The sequence below is a fragment of the Calypte anna genome, chromosome 15 (genome assembly GCF_003957555.1).
Source record: "Calypte anna isolate BGI_N300 chromosome 15, bCalAnn1_v1.p, whole genome shotgun sequence".
In the NCBI taxonomy this organism is placed as follows: domain Eukaryota; kingdom Metazoa; phylum Chordata; class Aves; order Apodiformes; family Trochilidae; genus Calypte; species Calypte anna.
In genome coordinates, this window is record NC_044261.1 from 3482323 (window position 1) to 3508965 (window position 26643).

The window sequence follows — 26643 nt, forward strand, 5'->3', positions numbered from 1 at the left end:
GCTCCTTGTGGCTCCAGGACCTCTCCGGGGCTGAAGTAGCCAGGGCAGGGGTGAGCCAGGCTATGGACAGCATGGAAAAGCTCAAGCTCAGGTTTTACACCCTGTCTCTGGAGCATTTTCACAGCCCACAAGGGCTTTCCCTGCCATGCCCACATCTCTCAGGCTACGGCCTCAGTTCTATGGCCATAGAAACTTCAGCTCCAAAATAATACATAATCAGATGTCTTGTCAATCAGAGTGCTCCTTCCTTGCACCCAGGGCTGGTTGGAGGAACCGAACATCTCCCAACACCTGACACTTGCAAATTAAACTAGACTGTGTCCACAGTGGATGGGATGGAGCACCCTGTTCAGATGAAGCACTTCTCTGTCTGTCTGATCCCCCATCCTGAGCTGAGGCACAGCCTGCTGACAGGTCCTCACAGCCATCCTGGCACAGCCACCGTGCAGTGACCTCCTGGGCACACCAGGAGAGCCAGACTGCTTGCACAAGACAGCCACCCACTCCCAAAGGTGTGTGCTCTAGCGTAGGTGAGCAGGGGGACAACATGCTCACACTCATCCTCCAGGGATTTGGAAATCATCTTCAGAGCAGGGAGGAAAGCAGAGGAAGGAAGAATGCCAGCCAGAAGTGTTTGCACTGTGACAGCGTGAACAATGCAAATATTTCAGCTTTCAAATATGTTTGGAATGATAGAAAATGCCAAGAGCTCCCTCATCTTCCCAGAAATAGCTTTGAATCCCTGCTGCCCTATCACAAAGTCCTCCCTTCTCCCTCCCCCACTCCACCAAATAATTTTTGCTATCAGATTTTTTATCAAGCTCGAGTCAAGAGTGTGAGCAACCACATGGCAGGTGGGTGATGTGGAACACTGTGCAGGAGGGTCCTCAAACAGCTGCTGAACTTGACAGCCCCAGGCCACTGGCTCTTGATGGGCTCCCAACTGCACCACCAGCCTTGGGACCATGGGGAAAGCCCAGCCTGCCTCCTGGCCATGACAGCTGCAATGGGGAAGGAGGACAAAAGCAGGAATGACATTGGTATGGATGGACTGACTAAAATTGTTGCATTTCACTGCTCAGCCCTGAGGTTAGAGCCACTTCCATAGGAGTCCACTCCTTCAAGAAGCAGCTGGAGAGCTGTGCAGCACATGCAGGCTTGCAAGTTCATCAAAAGCCCCAGTAACCAGCCCAGAGTTCTTTTTCCCAAGTGAAAAACAATCTCCAGCAAGGAAGGGAGAGCCCAGCGGGATCCACGCTGCAGCCTTAGAGGCCACGGGAGGACAGGCGCCCCAGGGCCAGATGATGCTCACAGCTCCGGTTCCTTCTCCAGCCCCTCTGCGCTATTGTTTGGCGGCAATAAATCACAGGGAGGCGCTGGAATTCAGTCTGGATTTCTACAAGAGGGAGCCCGGGGTGGGGGGAACCAAGATGCCGCCTCCCTTTTCCTTGCTGCTTCCCGGGGCTGCCGCCGTGCTCAGCTCCTTTCTCCACCCCCACGCATCCCGTCGGAGCGCGGCGGTTCTCCCAGTTCAAAGCGCGGCTGCTGCGTTTCCACCCCCTCCGTTCCCTTCCCCCCAGCCCTGGATTACTCAATTAGAGATTATGCTTTTGCCAGCTACCTCCAAGCCAACTGGGGCCTCTGCCAAGGTCAACACAAGTTGCAGCCAGTTTCATTAATAACTGCAAGACCAACCCACTGGAAATTCTGAGAGGTTAATCCCAGCAACAGATCAATGTTCCCATAACAAAGCCACCCAGCAGAAAATGCCACCGGTGATTTACCAGCTGGCCAGCCCAGAGAGCTGAGGTGCTGCCCCTCTGAGCATCCCCCCCCCCCCCTTTGCTAGGGAGAATCCTGCTGCTGGAGTTCCCAGTGTCCTGGCACACTGGGATTGCTGGGATGGAGCAGCAATCCCAGCCAAGTCACCAGAGGAGGCAGGGTGCCCAAAAGGTTTTTTGGTTGTCCTCGGTACTCTGCCAGCCTGTGGTCACCAGAGCAGGAATTGATGGGCTAGCCAAGAGCCTTTCCATCCCACAGCTTGTCTATTCCAAGAGTTTGTAGTAAATTGGGCTCTGGAATGGGCAGCCAGTGTGAAATTTGCCATGTAGGCTGCTGGCTTCAATGCATCATTAAAAAGGCATTTTAAATGCATTAAATCCTCCTTTTTCGATCAATCGTTTTTACAGCTAGATTAATGTGCATCAAAGCAAATACCCTTTGCCCTAATTCCTGCTTGCTTCACCATACATATTTCCTGGCCTTGGTGCTGTTTTTTCCAGGTCTCCCCCTTTCTCTTTTCTTATTCCATTTTTCCTTTTGTGTGTGTGTGTCCGCAGCACAGCACTCATGCAGAAATGGAAGAAATTAAAACCCTTCCACAATGTAAAGCAGAGTCCAAGTCCTAGCAACACATGGCTTCCTAATAGCCTTTTTCCATCAATAGTTGTTAATTATTTTGACAAAAGGGGGAAGTGGCATTGTCCCTTGTGCAGATGGGGAAATCTGAGATATGGAGAGGGGAAGAGACTTACCCAGTGACCAGCAGCTTGCCAGGGCAGATGGCAGCAAGGTTCAGGTTTCCTAAACCTCCACCCAGCCTTGTCCCTGTGGGACTACATGGCTCCCCCTGTAAGCTTATTCCTGCTGGAGCAGTAGGCTACGTGGAAGTGCAGCCAGCCCTTGCAAGGGGACTACATGCAGACCACGACTGACTCACATCCTATAGGAAGGATCAACAAACCACATACGTGGTGGAAAAGCAGCCTCAGAAATGGGATGCACAAGTGGAAGCATAATGGGAATAAGAAGAGATGGAAGGGGGGAGGCAGGACTAACTAACCTCTAGCTCTAGAGAGGGGAGAGAGCAGACACTGCTCTGCCAGACGTGTCCTGCTCCCTGTCACAGACAGCACCAGCTGAGCACGTATGTGCAGGGACAGGGGAGCCTGCAGATGTGTTACTGGCCTGCTCTGGAGCCGTCTGGTTCCCTGCTATCTGCTGCTACGTGAGGAAGGGCCACATCTTTCTCTATTGGAAAGAAAGCAGAAGCCACCAAGGGTCCTGGGAATCAGCTCCTGCAGCTCTGCCAAGTGCACACCCGGCAAGTCTGCCTCACGGCAGCTTTTCCAGCAGATCTTGGAGAGATTGAAAAGCAGTCCTGCTGTAGTTTTGCCTGGTTATTCTCAGCCAGCTCCAGGGAGCACCTTTTTGGAGGCAGCAGCAGCCCCTGTTGGCACTGAGGGCATGGGGAGATTTCATTTCTCCTGGCTCCATCCAGCAGCAGGAGCCCAGGGCCATGTGCACTGGAGCGATGTCACAGCAACCCCATTGGCAGGCACAATGATGCTTAAATTGGGGAAAACAGGCAAGGAAACAACCTTCTGCATCCTGGTCTGAAAAACACCAGTGCTGGAGGATATGAGCCATGTGAGGTTCATACAGAAAGGCAGTTTCTTTTACTAAACAATTTAGATTTAGCTGTAAAGCTGCTGCTTTCAGAAGGTGTGATGCCCAACAGCACCTCTGCTTTCTCCAGCTACAAGACACTGATCTGTAAGACACTGATCTGTAAGACACCACCTTCTCCTTGCAAGGCTGCAATGATCCTGAGTGGGGTAAAGGGGCTGAACTCACCCCACGTTTGGGAAAGGTAGGTAAGGAATTAAAGGCATAAGAGATCCACATTGCTCTGAAGATAAAAGCTCTGGAACCTGTTACCAGCATCTGCCATATCAATTACTTCATCCCTGTTCAGAGCATAGATAATGGCCCAAGACAGAGGTCTTGGAAATGGTGTTAACTTCTCTCCCCTGGGCTGAGGGTTGGTAAACCTGATCTAACTGGTAGTTACCAGGAACCTGCTAAACTTGCACTGCCACAGACCTGACTCTGCATCTCAGCTGCACTGCTGCTCTGAAACCAGCAGAGACCAACAGGAATCCACTGCCCAAAAGCAACATCCATTGCTGTAGCATTACAGATGCACCTGGCCTGGCACCCAGAGCATACAAACAAACTTTATCCTTTTTCTTGAGGGTTATTAGGAACTCTCTATTTTATGAAAAAATAGCTCAATCTGCAAAATCACCACCAAAAGCACTCCTAGCACTGGTACTCTGAGGAGTAAATGGAGCTTTTCCCCAAGCAGTGACTGCAGCAACGTGGAATGGGGTAAGGGGCAAGCAAACAACTCCTTGGATCCTCTGTCCAAACAAGGACCAGTGTGTTTAGTAATACTGGGCTCACGTGGTGCATCTCACCCAGCTTCCAAAGCTGCCCTAGATAAAGTATTGAACAACTTCATCAGGCATTGAGTCAGCAGCAGCACACATGGAACAGCCAATTTCTCCCCAGCTCTGGTCACTGGGACACATCCTGCCACCACATGTGTGCCACCACTCCAGTCCATGCACATCTCACAGATAAACCTTCAGCTTGGTGGTCCTACAACCTGCTCTCAATCATTTCAACAGCACCAAGATGATCCCAGTCTTGCCCCATCAAACCTATTCTGGAAACAGACCCTGCTAAATCTGAGCAACTATCCCAGCTCCACTTTAGCTCTCACCAGTCATGGACACCACTTTTTTTTTTTTTTTCTTCTTCTTCCCAGACTCTGAAATTACCACTGGCTCCACTAAAAGCATAATCTTGTCTTGCTGAACTGTATCTCACAGCTGTCTCCCTCTCTCTCATTAATAAATGTTTTAAGCCCCATAAAATGCATGTAATTCTTGGAAAATGTGTCACAGATCAAGAAGCAAACACAGCCCCTGAACTCAACAACCAATGCCTCAAGAGCAGCTTTGCCTATTAGAAACAAACAGCTGAGACAATGTGCAGTTTTCTGGCAAGAGGCAGAACAGAACTGCTGCTGGAAATACAGCATGCAGACAGAAAAGCCATCCTGCTTTCCTCACATCTTTGGAGAGGGATATTTTTTATTTCATGGCCAGCAGTTCATTTTTCCTTATCAGCCACACAACCCAGCATCCCTCAGGTATACTCTCAAGTTCAGAGCCACCACAACACATCCCAGTGCCATGGAGCTTGTCACAGCATCACCTCCTGAAGGCACATCTCAGAAGGAACAGCCAAGATGGGACACAAAAGGGCCACAGCACCTCAGTGGCATTCTTTCTAAGGCAACACACTACCAAGAGCTAAAGGAGAGCAAGATGATGTGTCTGGTGTGTGTCTTGTGGTCTCCAAGTTCAAAATGGCTCTTAAACCAGAGCTGCTCCACCCCTTCCAGCATCAGTTCCCCATTCCTAATCACTACCCTCCTCCAAAGGATCCATAAGAAAGGTCAAATAAAAATCCAATCAGGGCACAGTATCCAGAAAGACCAGACATGACCAGTCCTCATTCAGCCCATAGGAGCTTCCAAATTGTTCTGGTGCATCTAATAGTAAATGCAAGCCCAAGAATAGCACAGTTATAGGGAAAGCAGATATGTTTGTTGCCCTAAAGAGGTCCCTCCGTATCAGTCAATATCCCCCAACACCAAGCACTGCTTGATGCATCAGGAACCACCATCTATACCCATTTCAGCAGCAGCTCAGAGCCTCAAAAAAGCCAAGGTGACCCCAAAACACAGACCCTCACACCCAGATGACATCCCTGACTGCTGTCCCCTTACCTTTGAGAGGTCCTCTGTCCCTCCCTGCTGGCTCTGGTTCAGGAGAGGCGAGTGCCGCATCAGGGGGTCCTGCAGCAGATCCAGGCGGGGTCTCTTGGTTTCAATGAACTCCAAGTCTGATGGCTTGGTCAGGTCAGAGAGATAGGAATGAGCCTCAGTCCTCAGGTGCAGCTCCTGAGATCTGGGGGCAAAGAGAAAGGAGCCTTTAGAAAGCAAACCACCTTTGCTCTCCCAAGCTCTGACTGCAAGCCACTCAGAGGGCTCAACTTCTACCCATTTCCCAGAAGGATGCATGAAAGAAGGTCAGGTGGCCCTGAACTCAAAACATTTCAGCTCTTGCAGACCCAAGAAGCACAGTTCCATAGATCAGTCTCCAGGCATGACATCTCCTGAAGTGCATCACCTAGGGTAGCAGGACATAGGGTGCACTATCACAGCTCTATGGACCATCCTGCTCTTCCCACCGTGTCACCTGAAAAGCCCTGGTGCCATCTCCTGTCTCACCACATACCCTGGCTCTCCAGGGCAAGATGAACAAGGCAGCAGGTTTGTACCTTCCCTGCCATGCCATGCGTGTTGTGCTGGCCAGAACAAGCCAAAGCTCAGCAAAATCCTCAGATCTGTCCCAGAAACCCCTCTGCGGCCACTAAAACTAGGCAGAGCTCCCTTCTGCCACGTTTGGGTTATTTAGTCAAAGTACCTGCACCACTGTTTATATTTAGCATCCTGTATAGAAATACCAAAGATTATATGCTGGGGAAAGAATGCATACTCCTCCATGGCTAGACAGTAGGGATTTATTTTTCCAGGATGGGAGGATAGAGAAACTGCCCACATGTAGTTGCATGTCTCCAACACAGACCTGGCAAGCTGTAAAGACACATTTATCCAGTGATAGCAACTGCACCAACGAGTCATGCTGGGCTCAAATGTCTTTCACCTGTTAAATATGATGCAGTTGGTAATACCTGGAAATTGGGTTTGGTTTTGCTTTTTTTTAGAACGACTGTAAAACTTTTTTTGTAGCTCTATTTTTCCTAGCAGGATCTCTTGTGGGAATTGTAAAGGGATCCTACAAAAATACATTAAACCTTTTACTGTGCCCAAGGATCATCATTGCTGCAGCAGTTCCAAGGGTGTGTTTTTAACACTTCAGGCAGAAGTGGCTCAAAAAAATTAAAATTAAATGAAGCATGAGAGAGTCGAAGCCTGGAAAATAAACACGGCTTTTTTTTTTTTCCCCCCTCCTTTAAACAAGATTGTTCAAGTTCTCCTGAGCTACACAGTGAAGTAACCTCCCCAGTTACCAAACCCTGACAAACTAAACAGTATCTAAAGCTACTCAAAGGGGAGGAGGAGAGGGGATGCTTCTTGCCAAGAGAAAGCATAAAAGACAGGGGTCTTGTGCATCGTTTGGCCTCCACCCACAAACTGGAACTGCTAACGTTAATTTTTACCTAACTTATTAAATATCTTGGAGAGGATGACAAAAAGGGAAGGACCCAGAACCCTCTGAGCCAGCAGGAGTCTTTCCAGCAGCTGTAACAGCTCTGGACAGCATCCAGAGAGAGGAGGAACCCTGATGAAAGCCATCTTCTCATGGGCACCAACTACCAGCAAAGCCCTCTGCCCTCCCCTGCAGCAGCACAGCTAAACCAAACCACAACTTTATCTTTGGAGAGAAGCAAGATAAAGCTTTTGTTTTGTTTTTTTTTTCCATTTTATTTTTAATTTAAACATCAAGAGCAGGCACAAACGCTGCTGCTGCGGGTTTGGCGCAGGTGGCCGGCCCTTTGCTGCTGACACATAGGAACAGCATCTGGCTTGTCCTCTTCTTCCTCCCCAGCACAAAAAAAAAAAAAAAAAGGGACAAGAGTACAGGGAGTCTCTGGCAATGCCTTTGCCACTCCAATCTCCAGAATCTGGGAGAGCCAGCCCAAACTTTTCAGTGCAGAACAGTTCTTACATTTGGCACCCAGGCACAGATCGCTTCACCTGCAAACACTCCCACGTCGAGTGATCCTCAACCTTTCTCAGCAAGCCCTGAAATATCTCCTGGCACCTCTCAAGTTTCCTTGTCCCAAACCCTCATGCAAACCCTGCCCACAGCTGCACGCCGACATCTTGGGCTCTGCTGTAAAAGCCAGGAACAATAACCAACTGTTGAGCTGGGCAGGTGTTAAAATATTCTAACACCCAGGGCTCTGCTGTACTGAGGCAATTAAAAGTCAGATGGATTTATTTTCACTTCTTTCCCCCTCTCTCCCTCTTTTTTTTTTTTTTTTTTTTTTTTTTTTTAAAAGGAATTACCAAGAGGCTACTAATTGACACAGGACAGCTCTGAGACTTCTGCAGTGATCAGGAACCCAACCCAGCACAACCGCTCTGCTCAGAAAAAGCTACATATTTTTAAGATAAGAGAGACACTCAGCTTCACAAAGGCAGTTACTTAGAGCCAGGCAGGGGCCACGCCAGGGAAAGCAGCTGCAATGTTACAGGGTGCTATTTTATTTCCATTTCCACATCCATTGGAACTGCTATTAACTTTATCCACTGGAATTTCCAGCCGCTCCCAAGATGGTTTTGCCCGACACAACCCGCTCAGCCTGTCCTGGCTGCAAACACAAATGCTCTTGCTTGAAACCTTCACACCTTTCACTCTTCACATCCACACCTGCAGCCAGCTCCTTACAAGACTTTTATACAGTGATGATGTTGCTGTCAAATAGCCCTGCCTAAAAAAGATCTCCCTTTACACCAAGTTTGGGGTTTTGCTGCATTTCCCAAATAGTTCCCACCTGGCTGGTTTATTGCAGAGATTCCTCCTCTGCTGAAGGGAAAGAGTGGTTTTAATTGCATGTGAGTTATGCATGATTAAATAGAATAAACCAAATGGCAGCATTAATTATTAAGTGGGGTGGGTGAGTCCTCACCTGGAGTCCTTCTCCACAAACCCTGAACTCCTTGAAAGAAGCAGAGCAGTGTGAGATCTGCTGATGCACCAAGGTTGGGTGTGCAGGGTTTGCCCCAACATCCACACAGCCCTCTGCTTTGGACAGCTCTGAGTCCAGAAGACCAAGACAACCCAAGATTAGAGCTTTGGTTTATTACTAATCTACCAAAGTGATCACACCCCACCAGCTGTAGGGCAGTGTTACTCACTCCCCCAGGTCTTTTCGTGGAGGTCATTATCAAAGTACAAGCAGCTAAAATCCTACAGCAAGTGCAGGGCACTTCAGACTCACTTGTGGGTCATTGAGACCTGGGAAAATATCTTCTGCTGCATTACACCTACACCAGAACCAGCTGAAAAAGGGTCTGACTGTTAGCTGGGTGTAGAGGAAGGTGAGAGCATCTCTCTCCTGGGAGAAAGGATGAGATGAGACATCTTGAGCTCTCCTTGGGATCTGTAAGAGATCTGAATGATATCTGAATGGATTTTACCTTTATCTTCTTTACTTTGCTGAAGCCAAATCACAGGGAAATCAGGAAAGTACAAACTTCCTGAGAGGTCAGAGAGGACTCTCCCAGCCCACTAACCCATCTCTGGAGCACAGTGCCCTGGCTCTTCAAACCAGCACAGCCCTTCCCTGCAAACCTTTCCATTACTCCACCAGCAGAGCAGGAGAAGGAATGCCTGATCTTCTGCAACATCCAGCAAACCCAGCTTCTCTTCATGAAGAGGTGCCTCCTGCCCCAAGAGCTCAGAACCCCAGTAGCAACTCCAAGCTGTCGCCCATCAATTTCCCACCAAAGGTACATTTTAATGTGCCACAATGTTCCCTACATCATAGGACCATACAACATAACCAGGCTGGAAAACTGGCTCTTGCTGTCCCTTGGAACCCAAACCAGGAATGATAGCCTGGGTGCAGCTGCTTATTTCCTCTGAGAGAGAGTTTGGTGGGAAATTGTCTCCAAAAATCAGTTTGGGGAAAAAAAAAAAGTCTCCAGCCCTCACAGGTACAGACAGACAACAAAATGATTCTGAGAGCAAGTAGTATCTAACAGTATCTAAGACCAGTGTTGAAGTGAATTATTTACAGGTAATTCTCAGGTTTGTCAGAGATTTCAGCAACTTCTTTATGGCTAATAATATCCAGACTGAACAAATTGAGACCTGTTAAAGAGAGAACCCAGAGGTTGTTGGAACAAACCTGCAACTAGGCAGCTAGAAAAACCATGTACAGGGCCAGCTGATAGATTCCCTGTCATAGAGCTGGAGAGAGAGAGAAAAACCATCATGACTTAACAAGAGGCCATGGGAAGAGCAGCCTGTCTGGGTGTGGAAGGTGGAGTTCCCACGCTCTGAGAACCGTCTGCCAGCGGCAGGATTGAGTCTTCACGAGCCAAAGGTGTGGGACAGACTTGAGCAGGATGCTCAGCTCACCAAATTGTCCAGTTCAAGGACTCCCAGGTCCCCAGGAGGTCTGTCCAAACTGCTGTGACCAGGAGGTCCCCCGTGCGTGCCCGCAATGCTCCGGGTGGGCATTCCCACACAAGAGGCAGATGGCTGTGCTCAGCCACCCCATACAAACACCTCAGCCAACTTCTTCCAAGCCAAGTGCAATGTAGGTGAGAGCAGATGCTGTATTTAAAACTTGCATACTGAAAAGCCCCATACACAGGGCCCGAATTATTCATGGACAGGACCCACAGAAACTTTAACATTGCCACACAGAGGCAATGGCTCACTCAGGAGAAGAATAAATATTTCTGTGTATCCACAACCTCCCCCATGTTCTCCTCACTCACCTCTCTCTCCAAAATCTACTCTTTGTCAGGCCTGGGTAGCTGGGGGCCTAATGGTCTGAAGGACATCCCCACATTTCACCAAGCACGCTGCACACATTGCAAAACCACCTCTTCTCCCCCAAAATACATCTGGTTCAAGATTATGCACAGGGAAGTTGCTTCATGAACATTTAGCTCTCCATCCCAGCCCAGGAAAAGCCCAGCTTTGCTCTCAAACCTCCCTGCCAGGGCACACTGACCCATTCCACCAAGACTGGTACCCCCACATCTCCTCTGCCCCCTCCATACCCACCCATGGAATTTCCCCCAGCTCACACCAGGGCAGAGGGTACTTGTGAGATGAGGCTTCACCAAGCATCTATACAACAGGCTCTGCCCTTGCCTGCCATTATTTTCCCACGGTCATTTACAGAGGAAAAAAAAAACCAAACCAACCCACAGCTCCCAGAACATCATTTCAAGTGTGAAAAGACACCAAGACGTATGGTTGCAGGGATTTCAGCCGCACGGCCGCTCACTCCTGAGAAAAGGGTCACCTTTAAAAATGGAAACTTAATTAAAGACCATAAATAAAACCAGATTGGCCGTGCTGTTAACTCGGGAGCAGTTGGTGCCATTTGGCCCAGCAGAGATGAAGATGAAGAGAGCTGCACGTGATTTCCAGCGGCCACGCACACCGCCCCGGCTTCCCCCCGCTCCCCGGGTTCCTCAGCCAGCAGGATTAATCACATGCAATCAGCACAGTAATTAGGCTGCTCGCATGCTGTATTGCACAGGGCTATCAGGGAGAGCTGCAGAAACAAAGCAGCTCCTTAATGTCCCCAAAATCTCATACCTCAGACCAACACCGAGCAAGCTCTTCAAACTCCTCATGGCTGTGAAGGCGAAAGGTTCTGAGAATGAGCCTGGTCTCATGAACAGGGAAAATAATCTATCAAAATAGTGACTCACCTTATTCTGAGTAACAGCAGAATACACTGTGTTAACATGCATACCACTTCTTTACAGCCACACTTGCTGCCAGAGAAGCCATTACCCACCCCAGCATTCCTGGGTGAATACGGATTCTTCCTCTAAAACCGTAACATGCAAGAGAAGTCAGAAAAAACAAGAGTTACTTGATTTTTCAGACCCCTCACCCTCACTGGCACCTGCCATTTAACACTCAATCCAGTTTTTCTCACTTCTTTTGCAGACCAAAATATATATAGAGAAGAGAAGAAAACCCTAATCCTTGTCACCTTGCCAGGACATTCCTCTGCAAGTATTCATGGTACGACTTGTACCAACAGCAGATCCTGAAATACTTCTCTTCGCTCCTGCAGTCCAGTTGGCACAGCCAACTGAGCAAGCTCAGGGGAAGTCTGTGGATCCTTCCAAGAAAAAGCCTGCTACCAAAAAATCCATCAAGGAAAGCAGCATATTCCTGCAAAGACAGACAGAGCCAACTTTCCCTATAGAAAGGGATTCAGTGGTTCAAGTTTTCCTTCTTTCTTCCAAGGCAAAATTGCTGCATAGGGAGTTCAAGTCTCTTCCCATCCTCCAAGTGGTGATGATGACTCTGGGGGCTGATGTACTTGGAGAAGGACAGTTTGCAACTCCCCAGCATCTCCTGCAGGACTGGGCTGCCTGGAGTGGGAAGCAGAAGGCACATCACTCCCCAGAGAGGATGTTGGGAACTGGTTCTTCCCACCACAACAAACACCAGCCAGCCTGGTTTCTCTGAACACCCAAATCAACAGAGGGTTTGAAAGGTTCCCCTCCACCAAGACTTCCTTCAAAAGGAGGATGACCTCCCACCCACCACCACTGCATGCCAGGGGGGGTATCAGGCAGGGAACCAAGGTGAGGGTCTTCCTTTCAGACAGAGCACACCCCTGTACTTCCCTCTGCTTACCTCCCTCCTTGTTCCTGCTTTGCAGAGCTATTTGTTTCCCTCCTCCCCAGCCCCCCATGCTGAGAGCCAGCTGCCTCTGCTCAAAACCCATCAATCCCAGCCCAGGAACAAAGCCAAAGCCCTTACAGATGCGCCCAGCATGAACCTGCCAACAGGACTCAGCTGCAGAGATGACTGCACTCCCTCTCTTCCAGGCTTTGCTCCATACCAGCCAAAGCCAGAGTTATTATTTAGGATTGACATCAATGGCCAATCCAACCTGCTCCAGAAGCTCCAAAGTCTTGGCCCTTGAGCACCTGATGAACTCTTGGATGATCAGCCAAACATCTAAAGGGCTCGGCTTACAAGACATCAGGTGCTGCTTTAGAGCAGATCCTCGCATCAGAAAACTGAAAAAGCCCCCATGGGACAGGAGTTTTAAGTGTAGTGCTTAAGGCTGCAGATGAGCAGTAGCTGGCTTTGCAAAATGGACTAACACCTCCCCAGCGCAAAGTCAGCCAGTTTGAATGACTTCAATAATGGATTACACTGCACTGAATTTCTGCAAACTCCCCATCCTGCATGCTCAGGTGTCCCAACACTTTTTTTAAGGAGTCTATAATACTCCAGCATTCTGGCACAAGATGCCAATTGAGCTGAACTTGGTATTTTTAGCTTTATTACTTTGTGTAATTTTTGCAAAAGTTCAATTATCTGCATGTTATGAGGAAAAATTGAGAAATGCAGATTTGGTTGTGTTGTAAAAAAAAGGAGTTTAATAGCATGCCAAAACTTCACCATTCAGGCTGAAAGTGCTGCAGTAGCTACAATAACCATTTGGATGTGTATCTAGGCCTGGCAACCTCTCTTAAGATTTATTCACATTGATGTGATTGTCAACACAAGTATTTACCCACATTCATGTGACTGCCAACACAAAAACAAACTTGAAGAGTTTGAGACTTTTGTAAGCCACAGCAAGATGCTTGGATGCCCACACCAAGCTAGGTTTATGGTACAGTAGACAACAAGGTTTGCAGTTGCCTTATTTTTGGGTTTTTTAGTTATATGGAAGAACCAAGATGCATTTTTTTAAACAGCACATTCAGATCCCAAAACCTTCATTTTACTGGAGAGCAGAACTTTAAGTAGTATGAAAAAGAAAATCAGGCAGGAGCGTGTTGCTGGGTCTTCTTTACCCATCTCCCCCAAATTTAGCTGAATCTGACCCACTTCCAACTCAACAAGGTTACTCTGTACTAAGAAATCACAGCTCTGAGGAACCAAATCCAGCCCAGGCAACAAAACTTTCTGCAAGGAATGAAACCATTCCTAAAGTCATTGGAAGCAACATGACAATCAGGTGCCACAGGCACAACCCAGAGGAGCACATCTGGGGTAGCAGATGTAAAATGAACTTTGGAGGCTGCTTTTTGCCACCAAATTCTCATGGGTTTGTTTCTGCTGAGCACCCATCCCACTAGAAAAAGAGGCTCCTGTCTGCATCTCTGTCCCCAGGGCACCCTGCAGGCTTTCTCCTATCCCCTAAACAATTATGTTATTAGAGAAACAGATTCATCTCTGTGACTCTGGTTTTATTCTTAGCTCGACTAAGGACTAAGCATTAAAAAAAAAAAAAAAAGCTTTGCATAAATCTACTGTAGCAAGGCTTTTACAGTTCACTTCCAGGCCAGTTTTTTTCCAAAACCACGAAGCATCAAATGCAGAAGAGAAACTGTGTGAGAGCAGCATTTTGTGACAAAACAGAGTGAGAGTGATGGCCTCCAGAACAGATCAGCTTCTGTGGTTAAAGCATCTACAGCATTTCCAGCCATGCAGTGCTTGCCCAAGCTGCACCCAAAAATGTGCCCACCCCCTCCAGGGTGCTGGGAAAGCCACTGGTGACAGAGGGAGAGCCATGAGGGGAGCACCCAGGAACAAAGCAGCTCAGAGAAAGCTGCAAGGGGAATGCAGAAAGAGAAACAGAAAGGGGAGAGGAAGAGCGGCAGCAGAGGAAGGGAAGCTGGGCAATGGAAATGAGTTCTGCTCCCTCTTGCCTTCAGCCTCAGGAGCCACAGACCCAACCCAGCCACATGGCTTTGGTCTTGACATTGAAGGAAGTTGAGGCAAGCAGTTGACATAACGTTCATAGAATCACAGAATGGTTTGGGTTGGAAGGGACCATAAAGCTCATCCAGTTCCAATCCCCCTGCATGGGCAGCGACACCTTCCACTAGGATCAGGTTGCTCCAAGCCCCATCCAACCTGGTCTTCAACACTTCCAGGGATGGGGCAGCCACTGCTTCTCTGGACAACCTGAGCCAGGATCTCACCACCCTCAGAGAAAATAATTTCTTCCAAACATCTAATCTAAATCTTCCCTCTTCCAGTTTAAAGCCATTCTTCCTTCCCCATCACTCCAGGCCCCTTTCCAAAATCCCTCCCCAGCTTTCTCATGGGCCCATTGCCCAGGTATTACACAGCCCTCCTCTGCATCCCTTAGCAAAGTGCTGGCTAATGCCATGGGGATGCCCAGGGGAAGGTGGGGAGCAGGTACCTTTCATTGCCTGGCTGGAACTCAGAGAGCAGGGACGGCCTCCGCCGCTGCGGCTGCATGATAGATCCTGGGGGAAGGTGGGAAGCAAAATCCCTGGAAGGATGCTGGTACTCCAGCAGTGCCACGTCCTGCAGAAACAAAGACAGAAGAGAGCTTGTTAGGGTGGTGGCAACTTTGGAAACGTGGGGAAGCCCAGCAGCTCATCTTAAAGCAGAGAGAAACTCCTCCTGTGAAGCACAATGTGCCCGACCACACAGCTCAAGGCTTTCCCCCATCCCAGAAGGGTTCCCAGTAACCCCCAGTCCCATGCCATGGTGGGATGGTAGCTGCTGGTTGGCTCCCCAGCAAGCTCAACCCAGCCACCAGGCAGGCACACAGGGATTTGTGGTATCCAAGCAGTCCTGGTAATTTCAAATCCAAGAGGAAGAACAGGTAAGAATAAAATTAAAAGTCACAGGACATTTTCAGCTTCAATAAGTCACACAGCAGTAGGGAGAAGGAACAAAAAGAAAGGAGAGAAAAAAAAAAAAAAAAAAGGAAAAGAAATCACAAATGTTATCTTGAGAGTATCCCTTTAAACACAGCTCCCCTGTGCTGAGCTCAAGGGGTTTGAAAGGACAGTTTGCTACTTATTATGTGTACGTCCCTTTTGTTCCTTGACCCTTGGAGAGTACAGTACAGTATGTTCCTGATTTTAATTAAATAAGAAGCCCTCCTGCTCTGTGCCACAGACTGATTCCAGCAACAGCTACAATTCAGCTGCTACTTTTTATTTGCAGATAGATACTTGACCAGAAGACTAATCATCTAATTAACTAAGACCTTCAGCAATGGCACAGAAAGCCCTACCACAGAATAACCCTGGTAACACTGACACACATTTACATTACAAGAACCAACCCCACCTGGGAGTCTATTTTGAACAGTTCTCAGCTGGAAAAAAAAAAAAAAAAAAGCTCCAATTCTCTCTCTCTCAAAAAAAAAAACCCCAACTTATTTCAGAGTCTAAGAAAAAATTAAATCAATAAATAAAATAGCAAGTGCATGCAGTTGGGCAGGAGACCTTCAGCACTAACAGATGCAACAGGAATAATTTGATCTGCTGTAGTGAGGACTGAGATGCTCCAATACTAAGGAAGTGGAGAAAAATGTCCTACAAAGGAGTATGGCAAGGCAAGAAAATATTTGGGAGCTTAAATAGCAACAGCTTGCACCTAGAGACCCCCTCTCCCAAGAGCTAAGATGCCCTGCTATCCTCCAGCCAGATGCAGAGTAGAAGGGAATATCTAAGCCAAACATCTCTGGCTACAAGAGGGTGAAGTAAGATGTCTGCATAGAAGCCTTCTGGAAAGCAAGGAAGAAATACAGAAATTATGAGTACTCAGGAGAGCCAAGAAAAGGAGATCCCCTACCCTGCATTCAGGCTCTCTTGCACAAAAGCTGAATAATCAGGCAGAGGAAGGGGATGGGTGGTGTATGATGACCTTCTGTGTATGCTGTACTTCTCCTTGGACCTAGAAAGTTCTTGGAATAAGGTTCATTTCTTCCTGGTATCAGCAGGAGTGTGGTGCTGCTCCTTTTCTGTTCTGACCCATCTCAGGAAACACCAGGAGGCTCTGCCAGCCCCAAACTCCACCTCCAGCCTGGCCACTTTAGACCTCAGGCTCTGGAGCAAGGGTGGCTCCAGACAGGCTCTTACAACATGAGGAGGGCATGACTGGAACTGTGCCTGCTCATCCTCAGGGGATGTTCCCCTTCTGCTCTAAGACCAGGTGCTAAGGGAGGAGGACGCTGCCCTGTGACACTGTTTTTTCTTCACCTGGAGCCTATCCACACAAGGACATCCTGGGGGGCTGCAGGACAGAATATGCCTTCAGCCCAACCACAGATAGGACAAACTCAGACATTTGGTGTGATGGAGCCCATTAACTCCCAAAGAAGAATTGCTGCCTACAAGGAGCTTCCCCACATTTGCACTTGTCCTGGTTTTAAATTAAAAGAAAATAAAAATAAAATCAATTAAAAAAAAGGATGCAGCTCCTGACATCCACCTACAAAACAAACACACCATGTCTGGGAAGACACACCAACAGGCCCACAACCAGGACCATCACCTTCTGTGGGTGTACAAACAAGAATTACCTGTCTGGGAAGCTCGGAGGCTGTGCCCTTGAGAAAATAAAAAAGCTCTTGCATGTCCCAAGAACATCTGTTTTTCCTTTTCCCCCTGCCCACACTTAACTGAGCTCTGTCTTTTACTCCTCTAACCTCCATCAGGATATCAGTCGTGGAGCTCAGAGCCTGCTGGTGTGGCCTGAAGTTCCTTTTGCCAGGGCTGGGATGGCAGATGAGCCTCCCCTGCCCAGGGCAAGGCTGGCAAGCACCAGCTCCTGCTTTTCCAGACATTGCCTGACTCACCCTGACCTGCTCTGCTTTGCTCACATCAGCATTCAGTTTTACCAGAAGAAAACATAACTTAAAAATTAGTGAGGAGGATTAGACCAGATTTCTGTGCCCTGTGAGGAACTGTCAAAGGAGCCATGGAAGACCTGGCAGGCTGTAGGTGGATTAATTGCTCAGAAAGTTACTACAAATTGCACTGTGAGCTGTGACTCTGTTTTTCAAACACAAACACTGGGAAGGTTTATGAACTGCCTTCAGAAGAGGTTTCAATTTGGTTTAGCAGCTTTTCAAAGCCATGTGCTGGGAGGCACCTTGCTGCCAGCGCTGCTGCACCTTCCACGCAGGGCTGGAGATGGGAGAGCAGTGTCCACTGGGGGCCACGTGAATTCCCCACTGCTGAAATACCCAGCACAAATGCCATTTACTCCTCCATCCTGACCTAAAACATTGAGCACAACCTTGGCACTTGCAGAAGGGCAGCTACAAGACTCCTGAAATAAAACAACTAAAAATTGCTGTTGCCCCGAAGCTACACGTTGCTCATTTTCCTCTCCACTGCTCCACTGGTTTTTGCTCAATTCTATTTTTTGCTCATCCTCTCCCACTTTCTCTCTTTGTGTCTCTTCTTGTCCTCTGAAAAAACTCCCAGCCCCCAAAATCTGGTGATGTGTCATGGAGCACCTTCTCCAGGGCCTTCAATTCTCCCATTGCCTCCAGTCAAGACTCTTCTTGTTGTTCCTTGTGGCCCAGGTGCTCCCACACAGATGTACTTTGTGAAAGCTCTGCAGAATCAGTAAATGTAATGAAATAGAAATTAAGTAAGCAGAATGACCATGGATAGTCAGGTGCTCTGGCACATCAATAGATTTGGGAGGTAGGAGCAGAGTTTACAGAGGGCAGGGAGAGCTGCAAAGAGGATGAGCATTAAGTAGAATTGAGCACTTTTCTGATAGAAATTAAGCTTATTTACTCAAACAAAGATTAAATGTTTCCAAAACAAATCCAAAGCAAAGCAACCAAAATCACTTTGGAAGTCTCAATGTCAAGACCTTGTTATTCTCCTGATAAAACAGCAGCTTCCCAAAACACAACCCCAGGTGAAAGGAACTGCATTCCCTTTAACTACCTATAAACAAAAAGGCCAGAGTTTTCTCTCCCATCACTGCAGTCTGGAGCCCTGAATGGTTCAAGAACCATGAAGCACCCTTCAGATGCTTCACCTCTCCAGCAGTGGCTTTTTTCTGGCCATGAGAGCAGCACTTCATTCAAGCTAGTCCATCCATCCTCTCTGATGGGAGCGAATCCACATAATGCCACAGCAGCATCCTTGCAAGCAGTTGGAAAACTTGTCTGAACCAGGGAGATACAGCACAGAGGTCCCCCCAAAAGCACCTCTACCCCAGAGCACTGCTGGAAGGATCCTGTCCTCCACCATGGACATTTGTCTCTCACAATCCCCCCAGCAGCTCCACAGCACAACCCTGCTACTCACAATCCCAGCTCTGCCTCCTGTCCCTGTGACCACCCAGCCAGGAGCTGCAATGAGCCCAGAGCAGGAGCAGACCTGGAAAACCACACAACTCACCCAGCTGGGAAAGGATGGTTGGATCCCTGTGGCCAGGAGGAGAAGGTTGACATCCAAACTTCAGCACCCCACGTGAAGTCAGAAGAGCTGCTGCAGACCCCTGCCCTTTACACAAGGCTCCTGTTACCCCTCCTGTCCATCAAATCCCTGTCACTCAAAGCCTGGCATGGGTGATGCTGAAAGATAACAAACCTCACCACTGCAGCCTGCTTCAGAGACCAGCAAGGAAGCATCTTAGAGGGAAAAGAACTGAAACACAGCTCCTTTCTGCCCAAACCAAACCAGAAACCTGCTCTGATCAGAGCTGGCTCCAGCGAGTCCTTCTGAGCAGCACACAAAGCATCTGGCTGGGCTGAGCCAGCACTAACAGCATCTCTGATGGCAGACAGACACCAAGAGTGCCTACAGCATCATAAATCACCCCAACTGAGCCATACAGCACAAGGCCAACGTTTAGATACCAGAAAAAAAAAAATTGCTGAAGAGCCCAAAGCAGCCTCATTAAAACACACTTCCTCATGCAGCAGACTTGAAAAGGCACTTGGGCCCAGCCAGAGGTGCTGAGAGTGTCCTTTGCTGCCAGCCTGGAAGGCCAGACATGTCTGTGGCCCTGCCTGGAGGCACTGGGAGGGGGAGCTGGGGATGGCACTCCCAGTCTCAAGGTCTTTTTGTGTTATAACTTGATTTGGGAGTGCCGAGAGCGCCGTCTTCCTCCCCTTGCTGGAAAATCCTCTAACCCTAAATAACCTGACTCTATCAGGCTCCTTGAGACACTGATCAAACTGTTACAAGCCAGGAGACTGGATGCAGTGCTAGAGAAAAACCCTCAGCAGCACAAAAACCACAGAGAGCTCCGTAGAAGAAAAATGAAACAATAAGAAATTACTTTTCCTCTACTTATGTGTTTTTTGAAAGCTTTTGGCCTGCTGCCTTATCTACCATAACATCTCTAGCAAAATCTTCTGTGCCATCCCCTGGCCTCAGGTTAAGTCACACACTAAGCTAGTGACTGCTTGCAGACTTTCTGCCTCTCTCAGCTTCTGTTCTGAACGTGTGTTGTTCCTGATGTGGTTCATTTCTCCTTCCCCTGCTTGCAGCTGCCTAGGTCTGGGCTCCCTGACCTCCAACGAGGAGGAAGAAAGGAGAGGTTTGAAAGCAATGCTGGAAGCATCCCTGGGCACTGACCCACAGCACACAGAGTCAGACAATGCTGCTCCACAGCCAACAGCAGCTCTGCCCCTGCTCTCCCAGCTCCAGTGTTGTGCACATCCATATGGACGAGGCATCTCCCAAGTGCTCCATCCAGATGGCATTCCCACAGGGCTGCAAGACTTAGAAGGAGAGAACCTCAGAGACACGAGGCCTGCAGAAAGGAAGTCTGGAGCAGGTCTTGCAACAGAAAGGCAAAGCTGCTCCTCCTCTCTTCCTCCCACCAGCAGACAAACAAGTGCAAACGCCCAGAGCTTCTGGCTTCTTTGGAAAACAGCTCTGAAGCAAAGCTGTGGAGTTTTGTCCAGACCCCAGCTGGACAAGCACCTGCAGGACAGCTCAAGCATCCTGGATCACTACACGAGATCCATTCCTCATCGCTTACCACGTCTTCAGCTGAGAAAGCAACCGGGAGCACCCCGCTGAGTTTCAGTGCAAAGACAGCAGCTTCACCTAAAAACCACTGCTCTTGTTTTGCTGTGACACCGAGGAGGAGTGGTCCTGGGGTCAGTCACCACATCCGCCAGCTGAGACAGCTCCTGGGAGGGGTGGTGGCACCTGCAGCAGCAGCAGCCACCTCAAGTCGTGTCATGGGGCACAGGAAGAGTCTCACCTGGGGAGCTCCCCAGGCACCTGAACCTCTGCTCCTCGCTGTCCTCATCACCTCTGGCAGGCAGGCAAACAGGCCAGGGCACTGCACATGCTCATCCAGGAGCAAATCCCAGCTCCTCACCACCTCCACCAAGGATTACGTCAAGGGCTGCTCACCAGGAGCTCACCCTGTGCTGTACTGGGAATAATATTTGTTTCTTAATGCTGTGCTATTTCCTCTGAAGCACTCCCCAAGCACTCAGCCTACACGAGGCCGATTAATAACGGTGTGGTCCAAATCATGAACAAAAAAACAATGCCAAAGCATCCCTATTTATTTCACTATTTAGACATTGTCCCTTACCTGATTTTAGCAGAGGATGCCTGGCCTGTTCCTGCTGCTCGTGAGCAGCACACATGCCATGCTGGGAGCTCCTTTTAACCACAAGGGAACTATTGATGGGTGAGGGGCTGAAGTCCCCCAGCCCATGGCACTGGTGGCACACAGATTCAGAGCTGGGCACTTCATTTCTGCAGCCCTGTGTTCCTCACATCCCTCTCATTCCCCAGCAACATCCTGCTGGTTCTGGGAGACCTGAGAACTTTGCTCCACCCCACACCTCACCTACAACCTGGGTGTCCTGGTTTCCATTGGTATTTCCTGAGAGGAGAAGAGGTGAGAGTGGCAGCTGCACCAACCATACACTCTGTCCCTTTCCTCCTGGCTTTTCTGCTGCAGTTTGCCCAAAATGAAGAACAACCAGGTCATCTGATTCCCAGAGATATTCTCTGGACATTGAGGATGGCCACAGCAAACACACAAGTCAGAGGGGTTGCACATTGTGGCCAGGAATTGAATTCCCCCAGGAAGCACACAGCCAGCGTGGAGCAGTGTATCTTGACTTAGAAGCTGCAAGGGCCTCTGATTATCCAACAAATGACTTGTGCAATAAGCTGCTTCTTGTGTCCCTTTATGCAACCCCAGCAGCAGCAAAAGGCTGAGCTACCAACTGGTGCCACCTCTGAGCCAGGCAGACCAGCTCTCCAGTCTGAGCTGGGGTGGCCAAAGAGATGTGGCCATGGCTATGGTGGCTTTGCCATAGACAGGGGATGCCCCCACCCCTGCTTTATATACCCTGAACTTTGAAAAAAAGAATCTTTCTGCCAGCAGTGAGTGTGACCTATTTTAGCACTAAAAGGGAAAGCTCTCTGGTGCCTGGATACCCCCCTGGCACTGCCAGCACAGTCGTTGCTCATCAGACCAAGAAATTCACTTTTTAGCCTTTGCCTGGAGAAAATAATTTTTTCCCCAATACCAATTCAGGTAAGAGGGGCAGTTGAGGAGGAACTGGAACAGTAGCAGAGCTGTCATTACATGAGGTCCAGACACTTCAAGGGCTGCAAAGGGACCAGCACAGTGTACAGCCCTGTGCTTCCTCAGCCTCTGCCTGCTGTGGCAGGGAGAACCTCCCCTGTCACCAGTGAGGTGCAAAGGAAATGGTTATGGATCAAAGCAGGATGACCTCAAGTACCCTGCTCTCTGCCCAACTTCCTCCCCCAAACCCTGGGACAAGCTCACTGTAGATTTAAGAAAAAAAAAAATCATAAAACAAACAACAACTCCTCCACAATCAGCTCTACTGTTGAAGATAAGGTCAGTAATAAAACCTGGCTGAATACATGCATTTTTATCTTGCCTACAGAGATGCAACATGTGCTGAAAAGACAAATGCCCTTATTGTTCCAACAGAGCCTCGTTGCCACCCATCTCTCAGGCACTGCTGACTTGGCCTTTTGTTTTAGGAGGTGACCACACTGCACGTGGCCCCTTCCTGGAAGGCACTGATTTCTGCTGCCATCCCTGCACCAAGGCCACGTCTTCTGCTACGACCATTAATGTCTGCACCAGCTGCACAGTAATGCATCCTTCCCAACACCCTTTCCCCTGCCTCTCCAGCCAAGAGGGGCTGTCAGCAGTGTTTAGCTGTCCCATCTGAATATCCCATTCATGGAGAAGAAGTCACGTCTTGGTGAAGGCAGCTCTCAGCTGTTGTGGCTTCCTGGCCACAGTGCTGGGTGCTGGAGACAGCTGCCAGCCCTCTCCCAGGCAGCCAGAGGTGGCCCCAGAACAGCAGCAGATCCATTACAGTGCTGCCTTTGAGTCACTCTCCATCACAAGACTTTTGTCCCAGTCACATCCAGGCGCCTTTGAGCCAAGAATGATCCGTCTGCCCTTCCTCCATCCCCCCTGCCTGCTGCTCTGCCTTCTGGAGCTGCTCATGGCCATGAACACCCTTGTAGGGTGAGCTGCTCAATTCACACTAAAAAACCCAAACTTCCACCTTAGAAGTCATTTTGCTCATCATCACATCCCTTCTGCAATGTAGTCCCCCAGCATACAGGCTCCCAACACAGCACCCAAAACCTATCTGCAGGTCCATGCAGGACTCTTTCATCTTTCCACATCCCTGACTCAGCTCTCCCCTACACTCCCTTACACCTCCACAGAAAAAGCCTGCAGGTCAAAGAACCTGACTTGCTCAGTATTTTGGATAAGTGTGGTAACAGTGACAATCAGCAAAAGCCTCCAGTCTTGCAGAAGGTGACTACAAGGGCTGGTGGGGTAAGGCAGGCAAGGACTGTAGGCACAGGCTTTGTATCTCCAGAAGTGGCTTTCGTGGGTCTCTACCTTTGCCAAACCACATAAGCAGCAATAGTTTTTTTCTTCCTCTGTGGATTTACAATCTTGAGATCAACCAAAAGCAAAATATCACCCTCTGCACTGTAGCACATCCAAAAAGCAGATTAGGGGGCAGCCATAGAAGTCTACAGTAGCTTGAAGGAAAAAACCTCTTTTGGATAAAGGCTGTATCCTAGGGAAAATGAGCTGTAAATATACACTGCTGTCAACCAACTCCTTCTTCCTGGCAATGGGAGAGAGACCCCAGGGCAGGGAATTAGGTGTCCTGTTCCTTCACTTCCATGCTCTCCCAGTTCTACAGCAGAAAGGCAATTTCCCCAAATCCACCACTGCTCACGCAATCCTCCACTGGCAACCTCGAGATACTTCAGAAGAAATGTAGTCAAGTTCTTGAGACAGCCTGATCAGAATTGGTATTTCCAAGGTATATTTTTTATTTTCAGGTCATTCCTGGAGCCCAGCAGGCAGAACTCAGGATGCAAATCTCTGGCCTGAACCGCTCCCGCTCGGCTGCCTGGCTGGGAGCAGGAGGCTTGGCTCTGGTTGGAGAAGACTCTTCACAGCCTGGGGGGTTTTTAACATTTGGCACTGTAAACTCTTCCATTCTGCAAGTTCCTGGAGCACAGACACAGACTGGCATTTTGCTTCCAGCAGATAAAAGTGTGAAAAACTACTCCAAGGAAAACCAACACAGCAGAGAAGGCGCCGCAACGTGCCACACGGTGCCTCTCTGCGGGCTTACCTGCCATCCCCTTGCCATGCTGATCATGTCACTGCAGAGAGGAGCTGGCTCCTGCCATCTCAGGAGCTTCCATCTCCTTACAGAACTTTCCAGGGCAGGACGTTGGGTTTAACTTGCTCTGCTCAAGCTGCTGGGAGGAGGAGTCTGGGCAGAGAAGGCACTCGGTTCCCCTCAGGCCACCATTTGGCTAGGACACCAAATCAACACACAAGTTTGCACCAACCTCTTGTCTCTGATTCAGGCAGACAAGGAAGTTATTTATCATGGGCCAAAAAAAAAAAAAAAAAAAAAAAAAGGGCAATCAGGCTGGGACACTCCTGCATAAGTGCTGTTTTGCAAACTGGGTGTTTAATGAAGGAACTACAGAGCTGCTCCCAGAGAGGTGGCATGGGAGAAAGCCTGGAGGTCTCAAAGTTGGAGCTGAGGAGCTAAGGAAGGGGTAAGCTCGCCTTCCCATCTCAGCTCTGCAGGGAATGGGGACACACACCACACAAGAGGCATGCCCAGGCCTCTTGCAGGGAGGAAACACTGCTCACCAATGGGGATTCAAGTGGCAACAGAGCACCCATTTCACATGCATGTGCACACACCCCAATCTTACCAATCCCCAAACCTGTTTAGTATCTCTAGTAGGTAAAACACTAAATGCACCCCAAAAGCCAAAGCTGTTTTGGCACAGAGGCACAGAGGCAGCCCCCAGAATCTCCTGCAGCTGGTACCACCCTCCTGGGAACCCCAGCCTGCATCTCAAGCCACATCATTCCCAGAGCACTGAAACATCAGAGCCCTAACAGGACAGGGATGACTGCTAAACAGGGCACAGCAAGGAACTGGATCCAGAGGAAGGAAGAGAGGGAAAACTCTTCTATCCCCAGGAAATATTGATCATGAAGATGCTCTAAAAGGAAAGGGGTACACTTGCTATGCAGGGAAATTGATCTGTTTACAGAAAACAGCTATAGGTTGCTTGAAAATTAATATCCTTCATGCAAAAGTTTCCTTTGAGTGAGCACAAACTTCGGACACATTAGAAGGTTAAGAGCATCAGTAATGTGTTTTTTCACCTTTAACTAAAGGTCACAGAGCATTCAAACAATTCTTCTGTTCTCAAGCTGACAGCAGTCAACTAAGCACCCCAATATATTACAGCTAATTAATCTGGAAAACAAAATCATCTGCCCTGCAGTATGACCAACCACATGGTGGTTTTAGGAATAAACTGTTGATTTTTTGGTGATTTTCTTTCACTTAAAGTGATCACACAAGTGATTTTGACTTTCACTTAAAGGAAGTCAAACAAACCAGAACCTTTTCACCAGGCTTCCTTCTTCCCTTTAAAAGCAACTGACAATTTTTTTTTTTTACAACTAAGTTTTTTAAGGAAGATGGAAATAAATCCAGGGTCATTTTAAAACTTCACACCAGTTTCACATCCTGGTAGACCAGATGCCTCTCAGTGAGGAGGAGGAGGAGGAGGACACCCCATTATGGATGGGGACCAACCTGCCCAGCAGAAGAGCCTGTTCTGTTTGCTGCATCACCCATCAGAGCTCAATTTGGATCAGACCCACAATTCACAGCCCTGCCCAAAGCTGGCACCTAGGAGTGAAACCAGACAACAAACATCTTCACTCAACTGGTACTGGATCTTCTCCACCAGGTCAAACTCAGCAGACTAACTCACGAAACAAGCTGCTGGGAGGTAGTACCCCTAGATACAAATCCTATTTCTGTTTGTTCAATAGAAACATGGCTTTTTCCCCATTTTGGTGGATACTCCCTTGAGACATATACAACGGGCAAAAAAAAATGTCCAAGCCTACTTCCACTGCCTTCTGCCCCTTCAAAACATCCCCTCTCACTTGCCTCATCTGTGAAATTGAACAGCTGCAATCCTTTAAATCACTTTTCATAAAGTGTCTCCAAGCCTCAAATAATGTCACGGCTCATTTCTGAGCTCAGGATTTCTGCCGTGCTGCATTTCCCTGGGTGCGACCGTCACAGTTGGACTGTGATTATTTATTTATATTTATAATAGCATTCACAGCCCTGTTCCACCCAGCCCCGCACACGCGCCCAGGAGGTGACCCAGGGCGTTTCCACCACCAGGATAAGGATCCCCAGGCTGACAAATTCAGAGTTCTTGGGAAAAAGGATGTCGTGGAATGCAGCAAACCAGAACCAAAATCCAATTAGATGCAAGACATGCTAGAGTTGGGTTGGTTTTGGCCTCTCTCGCTTTCTTCCAAACAAGCTCTCGCTGTGCAAACACACCCATGACAAAACTGACCCGGCCAAGACATACAAGCAAATACTGCTGGCTTTTCATATTAAACAGTGCAGCAACTTCAAAGCAACCGGGCTCTCCTCTCCCAAGCAATCCCACCAGAGATGGGCTCCAGCCCCAGAGCCATGGCCAGGTTCCAGCTCACGGCGCCGCTGAGCAGCAGACACGTGTGTGCAAACAGCTGAGAGCAGCCGGGCAGATCATGCAGGGACAGGCTTGAAGAAAAACCCTCTGCCTCCCCTCCCAAGGAGAGGCAAGGTGCCTTTGGTTAGTCTAGGGCTGCCAAGAGGAGT

At 48.7% G+C, this 26643-nt stretch overlaps 1 protein-coding gene across 17 annotated transcripts in view; it reads right to left on the minus strand.

The window, feature by feature from the left end:
- Nucleotides 1-26643, minus strand: part of NCOR2 (nuclear receptor corepressor 2) — a 226165-nt gene that overhangs the window by 125963 nt on the left and 73559 nt on the right. For all 17 annotated transcript variants that reach the window (XM_030460408.1, XM_030460405.1, XM_030460397.1 and 14 more), the window contains exons 3-4: nucleotides 14833-14960; nucleotides 5645-5825 (exon numbers count right to left, since the gene is read on the minus strand). In XM_030460408.1, the coding sequence (XP_030316268.1) occupies nucleotides 5645-5825; nucleotides 14833-14960 (309 nt within the window). The remainder of the gene's footprint in view (nucleotides 1-5644; nucleotides 5826-14832; nucleotides 14961-26643) is intronic.